Source organism: Macaca nemestrina, chromosome 10 (assembly GCF_043159975.1).
Source record: "Macaca nemestrina isolate mMacNem1 chromosome 10, mMacNem.hap1, whole genome shotgun sequence".
Lineage (NCBI taxonomy): Eukaryota > Metazoa > Chordata > Mammalia > Primates > Cercopithecidae > Macaca > Macaca nemestrina.
Genome location: NC_092134.1, coordinates 70775395 through 70801471, shown reverse-complemented (window position 1 = coordinate 70801471; position 26077 = coordinate 70775395). Strand labels below are relative to the sequence as shown.

The 26077-nt window shown below is 37.1% G+C and overlaps 1 protein-coding gene across 5 annotated transcripts in view; it reads left to right on the top strand.

Annotated features, from left to right (window-relative positions):
- The window catches only part of LOC105474040 (MON2 homolog, regulator of endosome-to-Golgi trafficking), a 143717-nt gene that overhangs the window by 23886 nt on the left and 93754 nt on the right, over window positions 1-26077 (top strand). For all 5 annotated transcript variants that reach the window (XM_011728345.3, XM_071071518.1, XM_011728347.3 and 2 more), the window contains 6 exons: window positions 3318-3445; window positions 4413-4544; window positions 7797-7926; window positions 9671-9768; window positions 10554-10679; window positions 17880-18074. In XM_011728345.3, coding sequence (XP_011726647.1) covers window positions 3318-3445; window positions 4413-4544; window positions 7797-7926; window positions 9671-9768; window positions 10554-10679; window positions 17880-18074 — 809 coding nt within the window. The remainder of the gene's footprint in view (window positions 1-3317; window positions 3446-4412; window positions 4545-7796; window positions 7927-9670; window positions 9769-10553; window positions 10680-17879; window positions 18075-26077) is intronic.

Genomic DNA, 26077 nt, shown 5'->3' with positions numbered 1-26077 from the left:
AAGAGTTACACTTATTGAGGGACTTAGGTGGAAAATAAACTTTTTCTTTTATCCCTTTCCATAACCTATTTTTATGTTTTAATGAAAATAGAAACAAATAACTTTGATCAAAAAGAATCAGCTTTTTTTTTTTTTTTTTCTGGAATGACATTCAAAATGGCTAAAGTAAAATGTCTTCTTTATATTGCTGTACAGCCTTTTCCTCAGTGTGATTTCTAAAATCTCAGTCTGTAGGAAGGTATTTATGTAAAGCTATCATTAACAAACATATTATTAAAGTTATTGTGGAGAGTGGATATCTCTCAGTTGGAAGAACAAGAATAATTTACACTTCTTTGGACTATTACCACTTTTTACAGAAGAAAAGGAAAAGCAGTAACTTTTTTCCTTATGATTTTTCTCTTACTGAATTATGATCTCAATACAGTGGATATGTTTTTGTTTTTCAAAGTATACTTAAGAAGACTTAGAATAAATAGATTTTATTGTTTTGTTGATAATTTATGCTAGATAACATAGGAACTTCCTTTTTTATTATTCTCATATAAACTGGGAGGGAAAACATGAGAAATAGATGTTTGATTCCTTTGAATTTCATTAAAATAAATTTAAAAATTAATTTTTATTACTACCTTAAGTTTATCTCAGCTTGATAGACCTGGCTGTAGCCAACATGTACACAGCATTTCACCATGACTCGCCTTATTTTGTTGATTTTAATATGCACAGTTTTTTTCACCTTTTAACATCCCCTGATTGGGATGCATCTTGCAGTTGATGGCATCTTAGAATCATTGTGAGCCAGGTGATGTTGTAGTTATCTTTTTCAATATGTGCATGAACTTGTTCATAGTTCTTCATGTTATTATCACATCAGTTGAGTTGCATGCATTGTTGATACCACATATGCTGAATTGAATTGCTATTTAAAATGTTACCCTGGTTATTGAAAACTTTCTGTTAACATCTTATGGTAAGATCAAAAAAGCACCAGCATCAAAACATGCAGAATGGGTGCCATTGACTTAGAAGAAAATCTCAGAGACAATAGTGAAGTACTCTTTCAAGAAATAAGGTGTTCATTCCTAGTGCTCTTGATGGCCCAGAGGATGAAATTGTGAAGAAGAATTCTAAGTGATTAGAAAGCATTGTGTTATAGTTTAATTGGCACTGATTTTTTTTTTTTTGTCTTGATATTATGGGTATGTCTTAAAATCATTGGCATCTCAGATAGACCCTATGAAAGTATATCTTCTTTTTTGTTTTTTATGAAAACAAGTTCATTTTCCTTTATTTGTCTGAAGACTTCAGGCAGACAACTTTAAAGTACAAATCACTGGGTCCTCTTTTAACTTCTGTTATTGTCAGGGTGTACCATTCCTATGTACCATAAAGAATGGCAGCATAATATTGTAGGAAGAATAGTGAACCAGGAGTTAGAAGACATACGGTATTTTCAAATTCTGGCTTTACTACCTACTTACTGTATCAGTAGGGCCACATCAGGCCCTCTAAACTCTCTAAGATTATTGTGATGCTGAAATGAGAAACATATTAACACATGAAAATTATAAATGTAACTTGGTTACTATTAAGAGCTTTTAATTTGCCTGAATAATATTTAATAAGGAGTGTTCAGCAGAGATAGGGGTTGCCTCAGACTTCAGTGGTTCTGGCAGGATTAAATCTGGTAGGATATTTAATCATTTTATTGAAGCTTTAAGAGGAGCTTTATGGTCATCATCTTTTAATCATTCTTATCGTTATGGAAAATTTGTCTCTAGGTTTGAATCAAAACCTTTGTGTACAAGAAAGCAAGGGAATAAGGACAGGGAGCCCTTTTGGGAACACTGTTCTTTGCCAGTTATATTTGCCATCTTTAGCTGTGCTAAATCAGTAATTTATGCTGGCATACTGAGGGACTTTGCAGAGCAGCCTGTAGGAAGTTGTAGTCTTAATTTACCATACCATAAAGAGAGCTTTGGAAGAAGAAGGTGAGGATTTAAATGATAATGTTAACACTGGTTTTACATTTTTAATGGTGATTCTGGAAAACATTTTAAAACTTAGATTTATCTGTCGTTATTGCATGTCTTGCCTCAAAAAATAACTGATAGAGTTAGTTCTTTTAATAACAAATAATTGCGGCCCGGCACGGTGGCTCACGCCTGTAATCCCAGCACTTTGGGAGGCTGAGGGGGGTGGATCAGGAGGTCAGGAGATCGCGACCATCCTGGCTAACATGGTGAAACCCCATCTCTACTAAACATACAAAAAAATTAGCCGGGCGTGGTAGCGGGCGCCTGTAGTCCCAGCTACTCGGGAGGCTGAGGCAGGAGAATGGTGTGAACCCTGGAGGCGGAGCTTGCAGTGAGCCGAGATCGAGCCAGTGCACTCCAGCCTGGGGACAGAACAAGACTCCGTCTCAAATAAAAAATAAAAAAACAAAACAAAACACAAACACCCACGCGCGCGCGCGCACACACACACACACACACACACACACACACACACACAGAGAATCGCTTATAAATTTAATGTTCTCTTGACTTGGAATTCCGTGTCATTTATTCAAATTCTGTAAGGATGACAAACCTGTCTTATCCATCTTTGTGTAGCCTTTCAGTAAATGTGTGTAGATTTAATTTCATTTGTAAATTTAATTATGTGTAATTCAGTTTGTACATTTTCTAACCTCTTACATTTTTATTGCCACTTAAAAACTTCTGAGTGAGCTGGCTCTTGGTAGAAGAAGTTAAATTAAGGTTTGGAATTATAGCATATGCACCCAATTAATTTAAAGTGCTGTTTCAGTAATAAGAGGAGTAATGTTATTGTTTTTAATGAAATGTGTTTATTTCTTGAAGAAATTGGGGTGTTTAAATTCAAGGCATATAATATGCTAGGAAATTTCTAAATATTCATTTACAAGTATTGTGTGGATGATGTATGTACTATTTTTAATGATTCTATTTTAGGGTGGGAATTCTTATTTATGTTTTCCCTCCTGCAGTATATGAAGAAATAGAGCGCTTTTTTGAGGTGGGAAAGAAGTTTTGAAAATCCATGTCCTAATAGAGTTTGTAGCAGAAGATGGAGGAGAACCAAAGGACAGTGTTAGGAGAAAAGCATGGGAAAGCAATAGTTAAGGCATATAGCTTAGATACAAAGTCTGGAGTGTATATTCAAGGTATTTTAACTCCTGCTGTTTGATTTTTGTTTTGGTGTTTGTTTTACATAAAATGGTTGTAATTATATAAAAATGCATTCTTATAGATTAATTTTAATAATTTACTTTATATGTGTTCTAAATGAAGCACTGAAAGAGAACAGCTCAGAGGTTGTACAGCCTTTTTTAATGGGTTGTGGAACCAAGGAACCGAAGATCACTCAGCTATGTTTGGCTGCTATTCAGAGACTCATGTCACATGAAGTCGTGTCTGAGGTAATATGAAGATTTTTATCTAAACTGCACCTAAGAGTTGAATAAAGAGTTTTCGTGAAAGGAGAATGAAACATACCTGATATTTAATAAAAACCTATTTTATGAATAGCAATGTGCTTGGAGAAAATGCCTTTATTAAAAATATTGCCAAATTTTCATCTCATTAAACACTCACAAGTATTTTTGCAAGTCATTTGTAATCTAAGAAGTCACAGTTCAGTAATATAAATGAAAATTTTGAGACTCAAGCAAGTTTTCAATTTAATTGGTTATTTAATTTTTCTTTTATAAAGAGAGGAGGGAAGAGCATGACTCTCTTTCCTAGATTATATGGAGTAATAATTTGTTTTTCATTAACTTAAATGTATTGTTTGTATCTAACCTTATGTTGGAAAAATGAGAAATATTTCTTAACTATGAATCTGCATGTTGGTCTCAAATTTAATGGTGTTATCTTAATTTTGTACTCCATAAGTACTATAATAGAAGTAATAAATGTTTTGCCATTAATGTATCATCTTAAACAATGTCAGATTTAATTGAGTGTGCCAATGTGTTGTTAATATGGGTTGCATTTTTTTTCTGTAACATACTATAAATGAAGTATTGTATCTGAAACAGCAGACTCATAGCTAATTTGCATATGTCCATATTATTCATGTCCAAATACAATCTATCAATGTTGTAGAAATGAGCTGTGATTTTGACTACGTATTACAAAACTACTTGCTGCTATGTGTATATATTCAAATAGGATATTACAATTTTTGAGGGAGAGAATTAATTGATGGTAAGTCCTAAATTACTTGAGAGATGTGTTTGGATCTAGAGATCTAAAGATATGGTTTTTGTTATTGTGATCAAGAAATCCTCTTCAGGTGAGGTAGGTTTGTATACTTTTTCTTATTTAGGAACATCAGCATCTGTATTTTATTTGTTGACAATAATTAAAATAACTATTTTACAGACTGCAGCTGGAAATATAATTAACATGCTTTGGCAGCTAATGGAGAATAGTCTTGAAGAACTTAAGCTACTTCAAACAGTTCTTGTTCTTTTAACAACCAATACTGTAGTTCATGATGAGGCACTTTCTAAGGTAGGAAAACTGTTTGCCAGAGTTCATATGTGCTTTGAGACAGTATTTGAATAAGCTGGCTGAAAGAGAAAAGCTTGGTGCCATTTGAACCAAAAGCAACTTCCCTACAGCTATTGTGGTAATTGACACTGCATGTTAATAACTGTTGGTACCTTATTTTTTCCAGGTTAGAGTTGAAATCAGGTTGGGGAGCTTAATCAAAGTCCCTTGGGTACAGCCAACAGGCTGAATAGTTACTAGGAAATGGAAAAAAGAGAGAAAATAGCCCAAGAGTAAGAATAGGGAAGGAGGGAACTAAGAAAAAAAACGTGTTGTGAGATCACAAGGTCAGGAGATTGCGACATCCTGGCTAACATGGTGAAACCCTGTCTCTACTAAAAATACAAAAAATTTGCCGAGCATGGTGGGCGCCTGTAGTTCCAGCTACTCAGGAGGCTGAGGCAGGAGAATGGTGTGAACTCAGGAGGCGGAGCTTGCAGTGAGCCAAGATCACGCCACTGCCCTCCAGCCTGGGTGACAGAGTGAGACTCTGTCTCAAAAATAAAAAAAGGATATTGCCTTGAGCATTTTAGATTCCTTGTGATAGCTCTCCCTACCCATAATTTCATATGTATATGATATGTAAACCAGACAGTTCAAATATGTTTCTTAAATGGCTAGACAAATCTCCTTTCACCATTTATACTAGATAAGATTGTATGTATGATAGCTATCTCTCATTTTGTCATCACTCCCACCCACTGTGGAACACGTAAGAGCCATTCTATTATTTATTTCATTTTTAAAAAGTTTTTTATTATGAAATATTTCTAAGGAACAGAAAGTAGAGAGTAACATAGCAGTAAATGAATTATTGTCTAAGGAATTTTTTAGACTGTCAGTAACAGCTTTATTATAATTTGCATGACTTATAAAGAAGTACAGTGTACTGTCACATTAAGCTGTGTATACTATCTCAAGTGATGTTCTTAGATCATAATGAGATTTTAATTGCAAATAGTTTATTCTTTTAAGCTTACACAAGCTATATACAATATTGTATATATTTTAATATATCCTTTTGTTGTGTATAGTTCCTCTTGATTTCTAGCTATCAAATTATTCTGATACATGTATTTAAAATTTTATTAAAGGTTTTCATTTGATCTACTAAAGAAATAAGAACTGATTATAGGATTTATTTTAGTATGTTGGTTAATTTGGAAATGCAATAATTGGGGATGAGAAAAATCAAGTATAAAGAAATAGTATAAAATTGAGTTAATATGAAGGCTCCTATACAACTATGTACTGTATTTCCTTTATGTTGAAATCTGAAGAGTAGCAGCAGTACCAGAGGCTTGTGTCTCTTAAAACTTTTAATATAATTAAGGTGATAGGCATTGATTCTAAAACTACCATTATGTTTTTCTCCAAGAATGGCTTCTTTTAAAACTAGAAAACTTTTGGAAGGATAAATAGGAGAAAATCTTTGTGATGTTGGGGTAGGCAAAGATTTATTAGGGCACAAAATCTAAAATCCTTGAGAAAGCCACAGAATGTGGGAAAATACAAATATCTGACAAAGGACTTGTATCTAGACTATATAAAGAACTCTTAAAATTCATTCATAACACAGACGACCCACACATTAAGTGTGGACAAATGGTTTCAACAGACACTTCATTAAAATAAAATATTCAAATGGGTGACAAACACATGAAAAGAAGTTTAGTGTTATTATTAGGGACACACAAAACCATAAGGAAATAGTATGCGTCCATTAGAATAGTTACAATGAAAAAAGACCACATCAAGTATTATGGAGAATGTAGGATAGTTCTAAATTCACATATACTGCTGGCAGAAATGTAAAATTGTAAAACCACTGTGGGAAACTAGCGGTTTCTTTTTTTTCTTTCTTTCTTTCTTTTTTTTTTTTTTGAGATAGAGTCTTGCTTTGTTGCCCAGGCTGGAGTGCAGTGGTGCGCTTTTGGCTCACTGCAACCTTCCACCTCCCAGGCTCAAGGGATTCTCATGCCTCAGGCTCCTAGGTAGCTGGGATTACAGGTGTGCACCACCACACCCAACTATTTTTTGTGTTTTCAGTAGAGACGGGGTTTCACCATGTTGGCCCGGCTGGTCATCAAATCCTGGCCTCAAGTGAACTGCCCACCCCAGCCTCCCAAAGTGCTGGGATTACAGGTGTGAGCCACCCAGTGCGCAGCCAACTGTTGGTTTCTTAAAAAGTTAAACCTATTCTTACCAGATGACCCATCCATTTCACTTCTAGATATTTACCCAAGATAAATGAAAACATATGTCCTCACAGTGGCTTACATATATGAATGTTCGTAGCAGCTGTTTTTTTTTTTTTTTTTTTTTTTTTTACAATAGTCAGAACCTGGAAGCTGCCCAAATGTTCACCAGCAGGTAAACAGATAAGCAAAATATGGTGTACTCATACCATGGAATACTATTTGGTAATAAAAGGTACAAACTACTGATACATAGAACAAAGTGGATGAATTTCACAAATATTATTCTAAGTGGATGAAGCCAGGTCCAAATGAGCACATACTGAATTAATCTGTTCATATACAAATCATAGAAAATGCCCATTGATCTGCAGTGAATAAAGCACATGGGTGCTTGCCTGGGGCCAAGTGTAGGGGAAGAGATGGGTGGCAAAGGAGCACAGGAGAACTTTTGGGGTGATGGAAATATTCCGTTTCTCAATTGTGGCCTTAGTTTAATGGGCCCACATGTTTGTCAGAACTCATCAAATTATATAATTTTAAGGTATTCTATAATTTATTGTATATAAATTACACCTCAGTAGGCTTGAGGTTTAAAAGAAAAAAATGACTCCTTTTAGAAGTTTCATAATTTTATTTATTTATATGCTTAGGTATAGCTTCTCCAGATGTTTAAGTGATACAACAAACTTTGAGTTCTTGTTATTTGCAAAGCAAGTCATTCTGGGGAAATAAAAGCATAACACATTATTATATAGATGTTAAAAGAACCAAAGTTTAAAAGGTATGTTTCACATTACCATAGCTAAACTTCTGTGGTTATATATTTACTGAGAACTTGAATTACATCAAAATCTGAGGATTTTTATATTTTATTGTATAAAATGGTGGGACTTTTCATATTGGTGATTGAAACAACCAAACATTATTCAATTTGTGGTTACACCTGATAAAATAAAGATAATGGCCTTGCTCTTCAATCTTGTTTCACACTAAATGAAAATTGTGTTTTCAGGCAATTGTTCTTTGTTTTCGACTACACTTCACGAAAGATAATATTACAAATAATACAGCTGCTGCTACAGTGCGACAAGTTGTTACTGTTGTTTTTGAGAGGATGGTTGCTGAAGATGAACGACACAGAGGTAAAGTGCTAGAAGTTGTTTTACTTTGTGGGTGGTTCTTGGATGATTTCATTTTTATTAACTTTCAGCCTTTGCTGAAATGATCAACATTATTATGTCTATAATGGAAACTTAAAAAATAAATTCCTCACAATTTGATCACCCTAAGGAATGGGCTTTTTGTTTTCCTTGTTTATTTCTAGTATATGCATAATTTTGTATTAAATATAATTTCACATTTTAAACCAAGTATTGCATTATATGTATTTTTTAACCAAACATTGCATTCTATGAATTTTTCATGTTATTGCTTCATCCTTATAATTTAAATTTTAATTATTGCATTATATTTTGTGGCCATTCTGTAATTTAACTGAACTAGTCTCCTATTGGACACTTGCGTTCTGTTCAGTATTTTATAACTGTTTTGGGTGGTTTCCTACATATCTTTTTGAATTATTTCTTCAGGATAAATTTCCAAGAGTGGGCTTCCCTCGTAAATATTTGTCTGTATCTGCTAACATGTGTTAAGAACATTTAAATAATATAAAAATTAATTTTTGGCCGGGTGTGGTGGCTCATGCCTGTAATCCTAGCATTTTGGGAGGCCAAGGTGGGTGGATTGCCTGAGCTTAGGAGTTTGAGACTAGCCTGGGCAACACGGTAAAACCTCGTCTCTACTAAAATACAAAAAATCAGCTGGGTGTGGTGGAGTGCACCTGTAATCCCAGCTACTCCAGAGGCTGAGGCAGGAGAATCACTTGAACCTGAGAGGCAGGGTTGCAGTGAGCTGTGATTGCACCACTGCACTCCAGCCTGGGCAACAGAGCGAGTCTCCGTCTCAAAAATAATAATAATAATTTAAAAATATTTTTTATCAAATACCTTTATAAGAATATTTCCACTTTGGTATATTGTTTTTTCTTTATTTTTTCTTGGGGAAAAATGCAGGTGGAATTCTAGTAGTTTGAAATATTAAGGAATTATAATGTGTCCCATTTGGTTAAAATATTCAAAATCATATTGTGATAACACAGGGCAGTTCCCCAGTTTGAATGATTTATACATTCATAACCTTAATAAAATTCCCGCATTGGTAGTTTTAGTTGTGTGTCTCTAAGACTAATCTGCCATTTAATACTTTATAGTAAGGTAGAAATACTTAGAACTTTTTTCTTTTCAGGTAGTCGTTAAGTCAATATTTATTCAAAACAGGCTGTCATAACTTACAGAGAATGATATTTTTTACTAGTAGTTAATTAAAGAAATACTGAGTTGGGAAACACCATCCTAGCTGATTCTTAGCTGGTGAATATCTGTAACTGACATGGTAATAGCAGCAGATCAAGCAGTAATTCTCTTGAAGATAGTGAAATGGTAGAGGAGTTAACCATATGGTAAACATTTATATGTCTGTTTGATATTTAAAAGCACATTTAAAGATCACGTGAATGTTAAATCCATGAAATAAAGGGGCTAAAGAATGGGAAACCAAATGTATGGACAAAAGTACCCAGCTTATTAGAGTGAATGTAAGGTAACAAAGAGTGATTTTTATGGTATTTGGTATAAAAATAGATTCCCATTTTTTTTTTTGTTTTGTTTTGGAGGTGTATGTTAAAAATTGGAAATTTTAAATCTGAAATTATAATTACAATTTATAATTATATAAACATATTTATTTTAGACATTATCTTTTAAACAGAATATATAATTTATTAAAGGCTATTGTGAACTGCTAAAACCCATCCTGTTTTGATTGCAGATATTATAGAACAACCAATACTGGTACAAGGAAATAGTAACAGAAGATCTGTCAGTACCCTCAAACCTTGTGCTAAAGATGCGTATATGCTTTTCCAGGTATTTTAGTTGATAAAAATAATTTTTATTCTAAAATATAGTTTTGTGTGAATTTTTTAGTTGGGGATTTTATGTCTAATTTTTTTAATGTGAATTTTTTTGAAAATATGTCACAGGTAGTATTAAAATAGTTCTAAAGAACAACTTCTGTATTTAACATGATAAAACATTATGACTCACTTTAAGAAAATAAAATGAAATAAATGCAGAACTAGAAAACAGGTATATCAGAAACAACTAGTCATGCAAAAAAAGTTTCTTTAAACAAGGAAAATTTAAGTAATAAATTTGGTCTGTTTAATATAATTTGATGCATAGATACGTGATTTTTACATCACTTGTCATGAATAAATAATTTTAGGTAAAACAAGATTAATCTGTACTGAAAATATTATTACTTTGCATTAAAAGCTTATTTTGTCATTTAAAGTATGTTAGATTAATCATTTATCTGTCTACTGTCTCTGTATTGTCAGTACAGAGTACTGTACAGTTGTACAATTTGTACAACTGTAGTACAATTTGTACAACTGTACAGTAGTACATTGTACAACTGTACAAATTGTCAGTACAGAGTAGTTATATGATTCTTTAAAAGTTTGCTTATATAATCTGTCAGTTACACAATTTGTCAAAATTGGAATTACCGGCGCTTAGTTTCTAAGGAGCAAAAACATGTATTATATAAGAAGATGGATTTTTTTTTTTTTTAAGATTTATGAACTGTGAGTTTTGAAAAGCACATTTAATTCTAGCATGTGAAATTGTTGGATTTATTTTCCCAGGACCTTTGTCAGCTGGTTAATGCTGATGCTCCTTATTGGCTAGTGGGCATGACAGAAATGACTCGGACGTTTGGCCTCGAATTACTTGAGTCAGTCCTCAATGATTTTCCACAGGTCTTTTTACAAGTAAGCCATTTATAGTATCTTGTGACAAAGTTGATCTTAATTGTTTTACAAATATTTTTAAAGAAAGCAACGTGTATTTTTTTTCCACATTAAAAATTGCAAAGAGGCCAGACTTGGTGGCTCATGTCTGTAATCCCAACACTTTGGGAGGCTGAGGTGGGAGGATTGCTTGAGCCCGGGAGTTTGAGACCAGCCTAGGCAACATAGTGAGACACCATCAATATAGAAAATAAAATGAAAAGGCTGGGTGCGGTGGCTCATGCCTATAATCCCAGCACTTTAGGAGGCCGAGGCAGGTGGGTCATAAGGTCAGGAGTTTGAGACCAGCCTAGCCAATATGATGAAACCCCGTCTCTACTAAAAATACAAAAATTAGCCGGGCGTGATGGCGGATGCCTGTGGTCCCAGCTACTCAGGAGGCTGAGGCAGGAGAATCACTTGAACCTGGGAGGCGGAGGTTGCGGTGAGCTGAGGTCGTACCACTTCACTCCAGCCTGGGTGACAGCAAGACTCTGTCTCAAAAAAAATAAATAAAACAAAATTTTTTTTAAAAAGCTAAGTGTGATGGTGCATGTCTGTAGTCCCTGCTATTAAGGAGACTGAGGCAGGAGAATCGCTTGTGCCCAGGAGGTCGAGTTTGCAGTGAGCCGTGTTCATGCCACTACACTCCAGCCTGGGTGACAGAGCCAAACCCCATTTCTTAAAAAAAAAAAAAAAAAAAAGGAAGGAAAGAAAGCTGTGGAGAATTGTAGCCTCAAACTGTAGATATATAACAGCTTAGTGTTACATTACTTTTTTTTTTTTTTAGTCCCTTTGCATTTTGGAATTTTAATAATAAAAAGAATCTCTAGAGACAATCTGTTAATAGGTATTTCCCAGTGTATGGGTCTATGAAGGAAATGTGGTATGTGAGTTACTTGTGTAATATTTAAAAGCCTAAAGAAATTATTGATTTTTACTTGCCTATATATCTAGCTATGTGTTTTCACATAACTTAAATGGAAAACAGCTAAAGTCCAAAATGAAGTCAGTGACTTACACAGGGTCCCATAGTTATTAGCAGGTCTTGAACTGTAATTTAGGTTTCTTAACTACTCATCTAGCTCCTTCCCTTACCATGCTTCCTCCCTAAGTAATCCATTTTATCCTTTGCTCTTACCTACAAAATGAGTGAATCAAGTGGTACAGTAGTATAAGATCTTTTAGGCCAGGATTTGGAGCTGAAATTATTTTTATATGGCTCATAATTTTTAGTATACATTAGGCAGTTGTTAAATGCTCTTGATGAGCAGTATATACTGATGATTCCCTTTCTTGTAGTGTAATAGGATAAGCAGTATTTAGATATAACTTGTCCATCACTCTTGTATAAATAATAGTCATAGCAGCTATCATTTCTTGACTTCCTTCTACGTGCTGTGTGCCAGATTCCTTACATATTATATTCTCTTTTATCTTCCCAAATGCCTAAGATATACCAATTATCACTGTTTTACACATGAGGAAACTACAACATCCAGAGGGTTAAATAATTTGTCCACAGTTTCATGGTTTATAAGTGATGGAGTTGGGATTTGAACTCATGTTGATTCAAATTAGTTTCTCTCCGTATCCCCTCTTTTTTATTTATGTATCACATCCCAACCATTACCTTCAAAATATATTCAGGATCCAATCACTTCTTACCACTTCTACAATTATTCTAGTCTAAGCTACCATCACCTCTTACTTGAATTGTTGTGTTGGCTTCCTAACTGGTCTGCTTGCATATATATTAATACTTGTACCACTTATTATAGTTGTTTGTGACACCACATCCAGAATGGTCTTTTAAAATAAGTCAAATCTTTTCAGTCTCTTGTAAATTGCTTCAGTTGATATCCTCCTTATCAGACTGAAAGATGAAGTGTCCTTCTGCTCTGTGGAACTTTTCATGATTTAGTCCCCGATATTCCTTGATCTTCTTTCTTTCCTCTCTTCTCTTTGCCCTCACCCTTTGGCCACACTGTCCTTGTTTCTGAAGTGCCTCAAGCAGATTCCTGCCCCAGGGCCTTTGTACTTACTATTCCCTGGGCATGGAATCCTTTTTTCCTCATATGGCTTGCTGTCTTACTTTTTTGAGGGCTTTGCTTAATGGTCAACTTATCAGACACATCTTCCCCAATCACATTGTGTAAAATGGCAACATTTTTCCCTACCAGCACCGTTATCTTTCTTATCCCTCTTTATTTTTCTTGTAGTACTTATCACCTCCTGCCTGACACACACACACACACACGTATATATGTATTATATATTATTACATATTGTGTATTATTTTATTTTCTCTCTTTCCCTACAAGAAGATAAACTCTGTGAGGCAGGGACTTAGTACTGTTGTATAGATGTCTTTAGTAATAGTGCCTGGCATATGGCAGGTGTTTGATAAATATTTGTTTTTTTTGTTTGTTTTTTTTTTTATATTTTATTTTTTTTGAGATGGAGTCTCGCTCTGTCGCCCAGGCGGGAGTGCAGTGGCCAGATCTCAGCTCACTGCAAGCTCTGCCTCTCGGGTTTACGCCGTTCTCCTGCCTCAGCCTCCCGTGTAGCTGGGACTACAGGCGCCTGCCACCTCGCCCAGCTAGTTTTTTTGTATTTTTTAGTAGAGACAGGGTTTCACCGTGTTAGCCAGGATGGTCTCGATCTCCTGACCTCGTGATCTGCCCGTCTCGGCCTCCCAAAGTGCTGGGATTACAGGCTTGAGCCACCGCACCCGGCCATTGATAAATATTTGAATGAATGAATTGGTTAATGAATCTGAATTTAAAATTTTCATGTTTGGGTTATGTTTTCTGACTTTATAGGAAAATATTTGAAACTGTTTTTACAGATTTTTTTTTTTTTTTTTTTTTGAGACAGAGTCTCGCTCTGTTGCCCAGGCTGGAGTGCAGTGGTGCGATCTCAGCTCACTGCAAGCTCCACCTCCCGTTCACCCCATTCTCCTGCCTCAGCCTCCCGAGTAGCTGGGACTACAGGCACCCGCCACCACGCCTGGCTAATTTTTTTGTATTTTTTTTTTAAGTAGAGACAGGGTTTCATGGTGTTGGCCAGGATGGTCTTGATCTCCTGACCTTGTGATCCGCCTGCCCTGGCCTCCCAAAGTGCTGGGATTACAGGTATGAGCCAGCGTGCCCAGCCTGTTTTTACAGATTTATTATACTTACAAAATTTACTTTATTCTTCCTGCTATAAAGCATGGAAGGGGAAGAATTCTTCTGTGTGAGATCCTAGAACTTCATCCTGTACAATTTTCTTCCAGAGATAAATATTTGTTTCTTTTTTAACTCATCATTCACATATGCAATCAAAATTTACCAGTCACTTATGTTTTATGCCAAGTATACAGAAGTTAAATAAGACTGATAAAGTCTTTGCCCTGTGGCACTTACAATTCTAATGGGGAGACAGATTTTAACCTAGTTGATAAGATGTGATGAGTGCTGTGAAGGAGAACTATTAAAAGTGTTAGGAAATGAATAACAGTGGACCAAACCTGTTGGAGACTTGGTGATAAATCAAGGATATGATACTTAAGCTTGTAAATGAAGGATTAAGAGTAGCTAGGAGACATGGAGAGAATAGGAAAAGAATACTCCACACAGAAGGTCGAAGAGCAGTGACCCTGAGAAAGGATATCTTCTTTTCTAGAAAAATAGGCTTTAAGGGCATTGAAGCTTTGCCTTTTGCCTCAATGAAGTATTGTAGTGGAAGATGAAAAAGGCAGTCTCAAAGATTACTTCTAGCTTTCTGGCTTGAACAGTGAACCATTTGCTAAGATGGAATATTTCATGGGCAGAATTTTTATCACAAAGACACATTATTCATATATATACTAATTTTGAGGTATCTGTGAGACATACAAAATGTTAGTTGGACTTACGCATTTCAAGGTTTGGGGCTGAAATTATAAATTTAAATGTTCCTGGCATATAGTTGATAATTGGAGATATGGGAGTGAATGAGATTGTGGTGAGAACCTAGAGTACAAAGCAAGGGCATGGTACTCTGGACCTCTGAGGAACCTCAACATTAAACAGTTGAGGATGAGCATATACAAGAGACTGAGAACACAAGGCCAGAAGGCAGGAACAAATCTAAGAGAGTGTGACATAATAAAAGGCAAAAGCAAAGAAAGTTTCAAGATGAAGCAAGTAATCAGTTATATCAGGTGGTTCACAGAGATCTGGTAGGCTCAGTGGCTCACACCTGTAATCTTAGCACTTTAGGGGACTGAGGCGGCCAGATAGCCTGAGCTCAGGAGTCAGCCTGGGCAACATAGTGAGACCTTGTCTCTATGAAAAATTTTTAGAAAATCAGCTGGGCCTGGTGACACTTACCTGTAGTGTCAGCTACTTGGGAGGCTGAAGGGTGGGAAGACCCCAGGAGGTCAAGGCTGCAGTGAGCCATGATCGCACCACTGCACTCCAGCCTGGGTGACAGAGCAAGACCCTGTTTCAAAAACAGAACAAAACAAAACAAAAACAAAGAGATCTGATAAGATGATGACTGGAAAGACTGGAAAGTGCTTTGGCCACAGAGATCATGATGAGGATAATGAGAAGTGGAGAAGTAGAGTTGGGATGGTTGGTGATAGTGCTGGAGGAAACCCAACTGTAGTGAGTTGAGTAGTGAGAGGGAAACAGTGAATTGATAAAACTTTTAAGAATTGCTTAAGAATTGCCGGTATGTTTATATATTAACCAATATACAAAATAATTATTTTTGTAAAATATGAAAGTGGACTTTACTTTTCATTTTGGCAGTCAAAGAAACTAACTGTAGATGTGAGAGTATAATTTCAAGTCATTTATCTCTTAAGATCTCATTTTGGGGGAAAGAATGAAAAAGTATATTAAAATATTTATAAAAGTCTGGAAGAGTATACATGTAGAAGTTAACAATGACTAGTCCACTTATCTCCAGGAGGTGAGATTAGGCAAGACTTACTTTTATGTTTTTATTTATCTGTATTTTCAGTTTTTCTTTCTTGAGAATCTGATTTTTTAAAAGATACATTTAGTCCGGGGGCAGTGGCTCACGCCTATAATCCCAGCACTTTGGGAGGCTAAGGCGGGCGGATCACCTGAGGTCAGGAGAGCCTGGCCAACAAGGTGAAACCCCGTCACTATTAAAAATACAAAAATTGGCCGGGCACGGTGGCTCAAGCCTGTAATCCCAGCACTTTGGGAGGCCGAGACGGGCGGATCACGTGGTCAGGAGATCGAGACCATCCTGGCTAACACGGTGAAACCCCGTCTCTACAAAAAAATACAAAAAAACTAGCTGGGCGAGGGGGCGGGCGCCTGTAGTCCCAGCTACACGGGAGGCTGAGGCAGGAGAATGGCGTAAACCCGAGAGGCGGAGCTTGCAGTGAGCTGAGATCCGGCCACTGCACTCCAGCCCGGGTGACAGAGCAAGACTCCGTCTCAAAAAAAAAAAAAAAAAAAAAAAAAACCACAAAAATTAGCCAGGTGTGGTGGCACATGCCTGTAATCTCAGCTACTTGGGAGGTGGAGGCAGGAGAATTGCTTGAACCAGGGAGGTGGAGGTTGCAGTGAACCGCGATCGTGCCATTGCACTCCAGCCTGGGTGACAGAGTGAAACTCCATCTCAAAAAAAAAAAAAAGATACATTTAAAAAATTTTGTGATTCTGAGCAAACAGCCTGCTCTATGCCTTGTTTCCTTTCTCTGTAAGATTAAAGGATTAGGTCAAGTGATTTTTGTGATCTTTTCTTTGTTTATAGCTTCAATGAAATTTGGATGACAACAAAATAAAATGTATTTGAGGCTAGTCATTAAATACAGACGAGGCCTTATATTGTCAGTGAAATGGGATTACCTTGCTATTATAGGCAGGGAATTAACAGGTTAAGGAGTGCTTTCTTTATAATATATCATGACTGTAAGTAAAATTTAAGAATTATTTGCAAGATTCCCTGACTTGTAAAATAATTATGCTTGTTTGCCATTGCATGTTTTATCAGCTCATCATGTTCTGTTCAAGCAGTCCAAGCAGAACAAAATTTTAAGTTAATTATTAAATCTCTGCATGAAAGGAATTGTTCTTTGCAAAACGAAATCAGTGAATTATATAACTTATACTTTACTAGGAAATTTTCTCTCCTCAGCTACCTATTTTAAACTATTTATTTGCTTGAATTTGTATAGCTTGTTTTCTTTTCTTTCTTTTTTTCTTTTTCTTTTTTTTTCTGTGTGAGATAGGGTCTTGCTCCATTGCCCAGATTGGAGTACAGTGGTGTGATCATGGCTCACTGCAGTCTCAACCTCCCTGGGCTCAAGTGATCCTCCCACCTCAGCCACCCAAGTAGCTGAGACCGCAGGTGGTACCACTATATCCAGCTAATTTTTGTTGTTGTTGTTGTTGAGACGGGGTCTCCCTGTGTTGCTCAGGCTGGTCTTGAACTCCTGAGTACCAGCAATCCTCCCACCTCAGCCTTCCAAAGTCCCAGGATTCCAGGCCTGAGCCACCATGCCTGGCTCTATTTTCTTTCTTCTGTTGTTTATGTTTTTAATTACCAGTGTCCAACTAAAATTAAAGTTTCTAGTAATCACCAATTACTTAATTCTAAAATCATTAACTGTTCCTTTTAAACTTATATTCTTTCAAAAACCTCTTGTAATACTGATTATTATTACTTTTTGAGATAGTATCTTGCTCTGTCACCCAGACTGGAGGGCAGTGGCATGATCATGGCTCACTGCAGCCTTGACCTCCAGGGTTCAAGTGTTCTTTGCACCTCAGCTTCCCAAATAGCTGGGACTACTGGTGTGTGCCACCACACCTGGCTAATTTTTTAATTTTTTGTAGAGGTGGGGTCTCACTGTGTTGCTGAGGCTCATCTTGAACTCCCGGGCTCAAGCTATCCTCCCACCTTGGGCTCCCAAAATGCTAAGATTACAGGCATGAGCCACCATGCTGGGCTCTGATGACTATTCTGATCTTAGACTCTCTAAGTGCAATACAAATTTCAAAATTGTGGGTAAACTATAAAACAATAAAACATATAAACTTATAGTAGAGCTAAATTATTTATACTGGTTATTAAGAAGTTTTATTTCCTAGTGAGACTGTGTTTTTAGAAGTATTTAGTACAAATAAAGTTAATTATTTTTTTCTTTCTTTTTTTCCTTGCAAATAGCACCAAGAATTTAGTTTCCTCCTCAAAGAAAGGGTATGTCCTCTTGTGATAAAGCTCTTTTCTCCAAATATAAAGTTCAGACAAGGTTCCAGCACCTCATCTTCTCCAGCACCAGTTGAAAAACCATATTTTCCTATCTGCATGCGTTTGCTGAGAGTAGTATCTGTTCTGATTAAGCAATTTTACAGTCTTTTGGTAAGTGCTAATTTCCTTACATATTTGTGTATATAGTTGCATGTTGTGCCCTTTGTAAAAAGTGGTCTGTTATAGTGCGTTTAGTTTTTTCAATTTAGTTCAACAGAATTTTTTTGAGTACCTACTTGTATTCTAGGTACTCTAAAGGTTTGTGCTGTCCTTTCTTGAATCTTGCTTATGTTTATAGATTATTCATAATATGTGAAGCAGAGTCATTGCCTGTTATCTGAAGGCAGCATAGGAATTGTGGTTTAGGAACTCAGCTAATTGTCTGTATCTCATTTGAAGGATTATTAAAATTATAGTCTCTTCAGTTTATTCTGCTTTCATTTATACTGTTTCATATGTCTTAACAGATTAAAGCAAAGACATTAAAGATTTGGTCAAATCTAGGATTAGAAACCAATTATTTTGACTTACAGTCCAATATTGTATCTATTTTACAAAGTTAATGCCTATTATGTTGTGATATTCCTGGTAATTCTATTTATGTAATGCTTTAGTCATAAACATTCAAATACTGTTTGTCAGAGAAAATAATGCACCATGTTTTTTAAAAATTCTGTGTTAAGTCAAATTCACATTCTGTAATTTTTTCACATTTATATTCTTCTTTTTTTTTTTTTTTTTTGAGATGGAGTCTCGCTCTGTCGCCCAGGCTGGAGTGCAGTGGCACAATCTCAGCTCACTGCCTCCACCTCCTGGGTTCAAGGAATTCTCCTGCCTCAGTCTCCCTAGTAGCTGGGACTACAGGCACCTGCCACCACACCCGGCCAATTTTTGTATTTTTAGTAGAGACGGGGCTTCACCCTATTGGTCAGGCTGGTCTTGAACTCTTGACCTCAGCTGATCCACCCACCTTAACCTCCAAAAGTGCTGGGATTACAGGTGTCAGCCACCGCACCTGACCTTATATTCTAAAAATAGACAATACAATAATAGTAGGACACTTTAATACTCCACTTCCAATAAAGGTAGAACAACCAGACATAAGACTAATAAGGAAACAAAGGACTTGAACAACACTGTAAAACAGTTGGACTTAACAGACATATACAGAACACTCCACCTAACATCAGCAGATTACACATTCTTTTCAAGTGCACATAGATTATTCTCAAGGATAGAGCATATGTTAAGCCATAAAACCAAGTCTCAACAAATTTAGGAAGATTGTAATCATACCAAGTATCTTCTCTGACCAAAGTGGAGTCCAACCAGAAATCCATAGTGGAAGGAAAATGAGAAGAGTCTCACATGTATGGAAATTAAACAACATACTAGTTAGGAGAAGGAAGGAAATAATAAAGAATACCACATAAATAAACACAATGGAGACTAGAAAAGCAATAGAGAGAATCAGTGAAAGTTGTTTTTTTGAAAAAATTAAGAAAATTAACAAACCGTTATCAAGACTAAAAAGAGAAAATACTCAAATAACTAAAATCAGAAATAAAAGAGGAGACATTACAACTGATGCCACAGAAATAAGAAATTTAAAAGGATCATAAAAGACTAGTAGGAAGAGTTATGTGCCAACAAATTGGATAACCTAGAAGAAATGAATAAATTCCTTGAAACATACAACCTACTGAAACTAAATCACAAGAAAAAAATTAAACAGACCTGTAACTAGTAGGGAGATTGAATTAATAATGAAAAACCTTCCCACAAAGAAAAGCCCAAGAACAGATGGTTTCCCTGGAAAATTCTACCAAACATTGAAAGAACAATTAACAAACTCCAAAGAATTGAAGAGGAGAGAAACTTCCAAGCTCTTTTTATGAGGCCAGCATTAATACCAAAGCCAGACAAAAATACTACAAGGGAAAAAACAAAACAAAACAAAAAACAGATCAAGCTCGCTGATACTGATTAAAAAATTCTCAAAAAGTACAAGGAAAGTTAATTCAACAGCATATTAAAAGGATTCTACGCCATGACCAAGTGGGATCTACCCTGGAATGTAAAGATGTTTCAGCATACAAAAATCAGTTAATATAATACACTACATTAAAAGAGTGAAGGTTAAAAACCACATGATCATTCCAATTGATGCAGAAAAAGCATTTGGCAAAATTCATCATCCTTTCATGGTAAAAACACCAAACAAACTAGGAATAGAACTAAACTACCTTAACGCAATAAATGCCATTTATGAAGAGACAATAACTAATAATCGTTATCACACTTCATAGTGAAAACCTGAAAGCTTTCCCTCTAAGATCAGGAACAAGGCAAGATTGCCTATTCTTGCCACTTCTATTGAACATGGTACTGGAACTCCTAGCCAGAGCAATTAAGAATGAAAAAGAAATAAAAGGCTTCTGCTTTGGAAAGGAAGAAGTAAAATTATCTCTATTTGCTAATGTAATGTTGTATGTAGAAAACCCTAAATATTCCACACCAGAAAAACTGTTAGAACTAATAAACATAGCAAAGTTGCAAGACAAAAAATCACCACAAGAAATCAGTTATGTCTCTATACACTAACAGTGAACAATTCCAGAAAGAAATTAAGAAAATAATTTCATTTGCAAAGTATCAAAAAGAGTAAAATACTTAGGCATAAACTTAACCAAGAAGGTGAAAGGCTTATACACTGAAAACTATAAAACGTTATTGAAATAAATTAAAGACACAAAGAAATGGAATGATATCCAGTGTTCATGGTTAAAAGACTTAAAATTGTTAAAATGTCCATACAGTCTAAAGAGATCTATGAATTAAATACAGTGCCTATCAAAATTCCAACATCACTTTTTGCAGAAGTAGAAGAAACCATCTTAAAATTCATATTGAATCTCAAGGGACCCCAAATTGCCAAAACTATCTTGAGAAAAAAGAACAAAGTTGGAAGCCTCACACTCCCTGATTTCAAAACATGTTACAAAGCTACAGTTATCACAATAGCATAAAATAGTACTGGCATAAAGACACACACAGAAACCCATGGAACAGAATAGAGAGTGCAAAAATAAACTCATATATGGTCAAGTGATCTTTGAAAAGGGTGCCAAGACCACTCAGTGGAGAAAGGATAGTCTATGTAACCATTATGTTGGGAAAACCGGATATTCACATGCAAAAGAATGAGGTTAGACCCTTACCTTATGCCATGTACAAAAAATAATTCAAAATAGATTCATGACCTAAATATAAGATTTAAAACCAAAAAATTCCTAAAAGAAAACATAGGGGAAAATCTTTATGACATTGGATTTCACAATGATTTCTTGACCATGATACTAAAAGCACAGGCAACAAAAGCAACAATAGACAAATGGACCTACATCAAACTTAAAAACTTCTGCACCTCAAAGAAAGCAGTCAACAGAGTTGTATTAGTTTTCACACTGCTGATAAAGACATACCCGAGACTGGGCAATTTACAAAAGAAAACAATTTATTGGACTTACAGTTCCACGTGGCGGGGAAGCCTCACAATCATGGTTGAAGGTGAAAGGCACATCTCACATGGCAGCAGACAAGAGAAGAGAGCTTATGCAGGGAAACCCTGCTTTTAAAACAACCAGATCTTGTGAGACTTACTATCAAGAGAACAGCATGGGAAAGACCTGCCTCCCATGATTCGTTACCTCTCACCAGGTGCCTCCCACAACACATGGGAATTCAAGATGAGATTTGGATGGGGACACAACCAAACCATGTCATTCTACCCCTGGCCTCCCAAGTCTCATAGGTCCTCATATTTCAAAACCAATCATGCCTTCCCAACAGTCCCCAAAGTCGTAACTCATTTCAGCATTAACTCAAAAGTCCACAGTCCAAAGTTCATCTGAGACAAAGCAAGTCTCTTCTGCCTATGAGCCTGTAAAATCAAAAGCAAGTTAGTTACTTCCTAGATACAATGGGGGTACAAGCATTGGGTAAATACAGCCATTCTAAATGGGAGAAACTTGCCAAAACAAAGGGGCTACAGGCCCCATGCAAGTCTGAAATCCAGCAGGGTGGTCAAATCTTAAAGCTCCAAAATGACCTCCTTTGACTCCATGTCTGACATCCAGATCACGCCAATTCAAAAGGTGGGTTCCCGTGGTCTTGGGCAGCTCCGCTTCTGTGGCTTTGCAGCATACAGCCTCCCTTCCAGCTGCCTTCATGGCTTGGTGTTGAGTGTCTGTGGCTTTTCCAGGTGTACGGTGCAAGCTGTTGGTGAATCTGTCATTCTAGTGTCTGGACAGTGACCCTCTTCTCACAGCTCCACTACGTGGTGCTCCAGTAGGGACTTTGTGTGGGGTCTCTGACCTCACATTTCTCTTCTGCATTGCCTTAGCAGAGGTTCTACATGAAGACCCCATCCCTACAGCAAACTTCTGCCTGGGCATCCGGACGTTTCCATACATCTGAAATCTAGGCAGAGGTTTCTAAACCTCAGTTCTTGACTTCTTTGCACTCGCAGGATCAACACCATGTGAAAGCTGCCAAGGCTTGATGCTTGCACCCTCTGAAGCCTCGGCCTGAACTCTCTGTTGACCCCTTTCAGTCACAGCTGGAGTGGCTGGATGCAAGGGACCAAGTCGCTAGGCTGCACACAGCACAGGGATCCTGGGCCGGGCCCACGAAACCACGTTTTCCTCCTAGGCCTTTGGATCTGTGATGGGAGGGGCTGCCTCTCAAAGGTCTCTGACATGCCCTGGAGACATTTTCCCCATTGTCTTGGTGATTAACATTCAGCTCCTTGTTACTTATGCAAATTTCTACAGCCAGCTTGAAATTCTCCTCAGAAAATGGGATTTTCTTTTCTTTTTCTGGGGAGGGATGGAGTCTTGCTCTGTATCCCAGGATGGAGTGCAGTAGCATGATCTCGGCTCACTGCAGCCTCTGCCTCCTGGGTTCAAGTGATTCTCCCGCCTCAGCCTCCTGAGTAGCTAGGATTACAGGTGTGAGCCACCACGCCCAGCTAATTTTTGTATTTTTAGTAGAGACTGGTTTTCATCATGTTGGCCAGGCTGGTCTTGAACTCCTGACCTCAAGCAACCCACCTGCCTTGGCCTCCCAACATGCTGGGATTACAGGCATGAGCCACCATAAGCCACCGTGCCCGGCCTGGGATTTTCTTTTCTATTACATTGTCAGGCTTTTAAGCTCTTTCCAACCTTTTAAGCTCTGTTTCCCTTTTAAAACTGAATGTCTTTAATAGCACCCAAGTCACCTCTTGAATGCTTTGATGCTTAGAAATGTCTTCTGCTGGCTGGGTACAGTGGCTCACGCCTGTAATCCCAGCACTTTGGGAGGCCAAGGTGGGCGGATCACAAGGTCAGGAGATCGAGACCATCCTGGCTAACACGGTGAAGCGCCATCTCTACTAAAAAATACAAAAAAAATTAGCCAGGCTTGGTGGTGGGTGCCTCTAGTCCCAACTACTTGGGAGGCTGAGGCAGGAGAATGGCGTGAACCCAGGAGGCGGAGCTTGCAGTGAGCTGAGATCGCACCACTGTACTCCAGCCTAGGTGACAGAGTGAGACTCAAAAAAAAAAAAAAAAAAAGAAATGTCTTCTGCCAGGTACCCTAAATCATCTCTCCCAAGTTCAAAGTTCCACAAATCTCTAGGGCAGGGGCAAAACACTGCCAGTCTCTTTGCTAAAACATAACAAGAGTCACTGTTACTCCAGTTCCCAACAATTTCCTCATCTCCATCTGAGACCATCTCATCCTGGATTTCATTTTCCATATCATTATCAGCATTTTGGTCAAAGTCATTCAACAAGTCTCTAGGAAGTTCCAAACTTTCCCACATTTTCCTGTCTTCTTCTGAGCCCTCTGAACTGTTCCAACATGTGCCTGTTATCGAGTTCCGAACTCACTTCCACATTTTTAGGTGTCTTCCACAGCACCCCACTCCCGGTACCAATTTACTGTATTAGTCCATTTTCACGCTCCTGATAAAGACATACCCGAGACTGGGCAATTTACAAAAGAAAGAAGATTGATGGAATTACAGTTCCACATGGCTGGGGAGGCCTCACAATCTTGGAGGAAGGTGAAAAGCACATCACAAATGGTTGTAGACATAAGAAGAGAGCTTTTGCAGGCAAACTCCCCTTTTTAAAACCATTAGATCTCATGAGATTTATTCACTATCATGATAACAGCATGAGAAAGATCTGTCCCCATGATTCAGTTACCTCCCACTGGGTCCTTCCCAGAACATGTGGGAATTAAAGATGAGATTTGGTTAGGGGCACAGCCCCAAACTATATCAAGAGTGAAAAGGCAACACTTGGGAGAAAAGATTCACAAATCACATATCTGAAAAGCGATTAATATCCAAAATATATAAAGAACTACAACTCAACAGCAACAAAAAACTAATGTTAAAAAATGCGCACAGGACTTGAATAGATATTTCTCCAAAGAAGATATACCGATGTCCGAACAGCATATTGAAAGATGCTCAACATCTCCAATCGTTAGAGAAATGCAGAGCAAAACTATAATGAGGTATCACCTTATGCCTATATGAGTGGTCACTGTTAAAAACAAAACAGAACACCAGAAAATAACAAGTGTTGACAAGGATGTGGAGAAAATTGGAACCCTTGTGCACTGTTGGTGGGAATATAAAATGGTGCAGCCTCAATGGAAAGCAGTATGGAGGTCCCTCAAAAAACTGAAAATAGAATTATATGACCCAGCAATACTACTTATGCATATAAGTTCAAAAGAATTGAAAGTGTGATTTCAAAGAAATGTTTGTACACCCATGTTCACTGTCACATTTTTGTAATAGCCAAGAGGTGAAAGCAGTTCCAGTGTTCATTATCAGATGAACAAATCAAGAAAATACAGTGTATACATATGTTGGAATATCATTCAGCCTTAAAGAAGGAAATCCTATTACTGGAACTTTGAGGACATTATGCTGAGTGAAATAAGTGAGTCAAGAGGACAAATTACTGTATAACCCTGAACAGTCAAATTCATAGAGAACATGGAATGGTTGTTGCCAAGGACCAAGAGGACAAAGTGATAAGGAGTTAGTGTTGAGTGGGTATAGTATTTCAGTTTTGCAAGATAAAAAAGTTCTAGAGGCCAGGTGCGGTGGTGCATGCCTGTAATCCCGGCACTTTGTGAGGCCAAGGTGGGTGGATCACCTGAGCTCAGGAGTTTGAGATCACCCTGGCCAACATGGTGAAACCCCGTCTCTACTAAAAATACAAAAAATTTAGCTGGGTGTGGTGGTGCACACCTGTAATTCCAACTACTTGATAGGCTGAGGCAGGAGAATTGCTTGAACCTGGGAGGCAGAGGTTGTAGTGAGTTGAGATCACACCATTGCACTCCAGCCTAGGTGACAAGAGCAAGACTCCATCTCAGAAAAAAAAAAGTTCTAGAGAGTTTTTTACACAACAATGTGAAACAGTTGATACTACTCAACTGTACACGTAAATATTGTTGGGGTTTTATATTGTATGGTTTTACCACAATTAAATATTTTTTAATATTGAAAAGATACCTGCACTCCCATGTTTATTGCAGCACTATTCTTGATTGTCGAGATTTAGTAGCAACCAAAGTATCTATCGACGGATGAATGGATAGAGAAAAGTTAGTACATATAGGCAATGGAGTACTGTTCAACCATAAAAAAAAATGAGATCCTGTCATTTGCAACAATATGAATGGAACTGCAGGACATTATGTTAAGTGAAGTTAGCCAGGCACAGAAAGACAAACTTCACATGTTCCCACTCGTTTGTAAGAGCTGAAAGTTAAAACAGTTGAACTCACAGAGACAGAGAATAGAATGATGGTTACCAGTAGCTGGGAAGGGTGGTAGAGATGGGGAGCAGGGGGAAAGTAGGGATGGGTTAATGGGTACAAAAATATAGGTAGATAGAATGAATAAGATCTAGTATTTGGTAGCACAACAGGGTGAGTAGTCAACAATAATGTACATTTAAAAATAACTAAAAGGCCAGGCATGGTGGCTCACGCTTGTAGTCCCAGCACTTTGGGAAGCCAAGGCGGCCAGATCACCT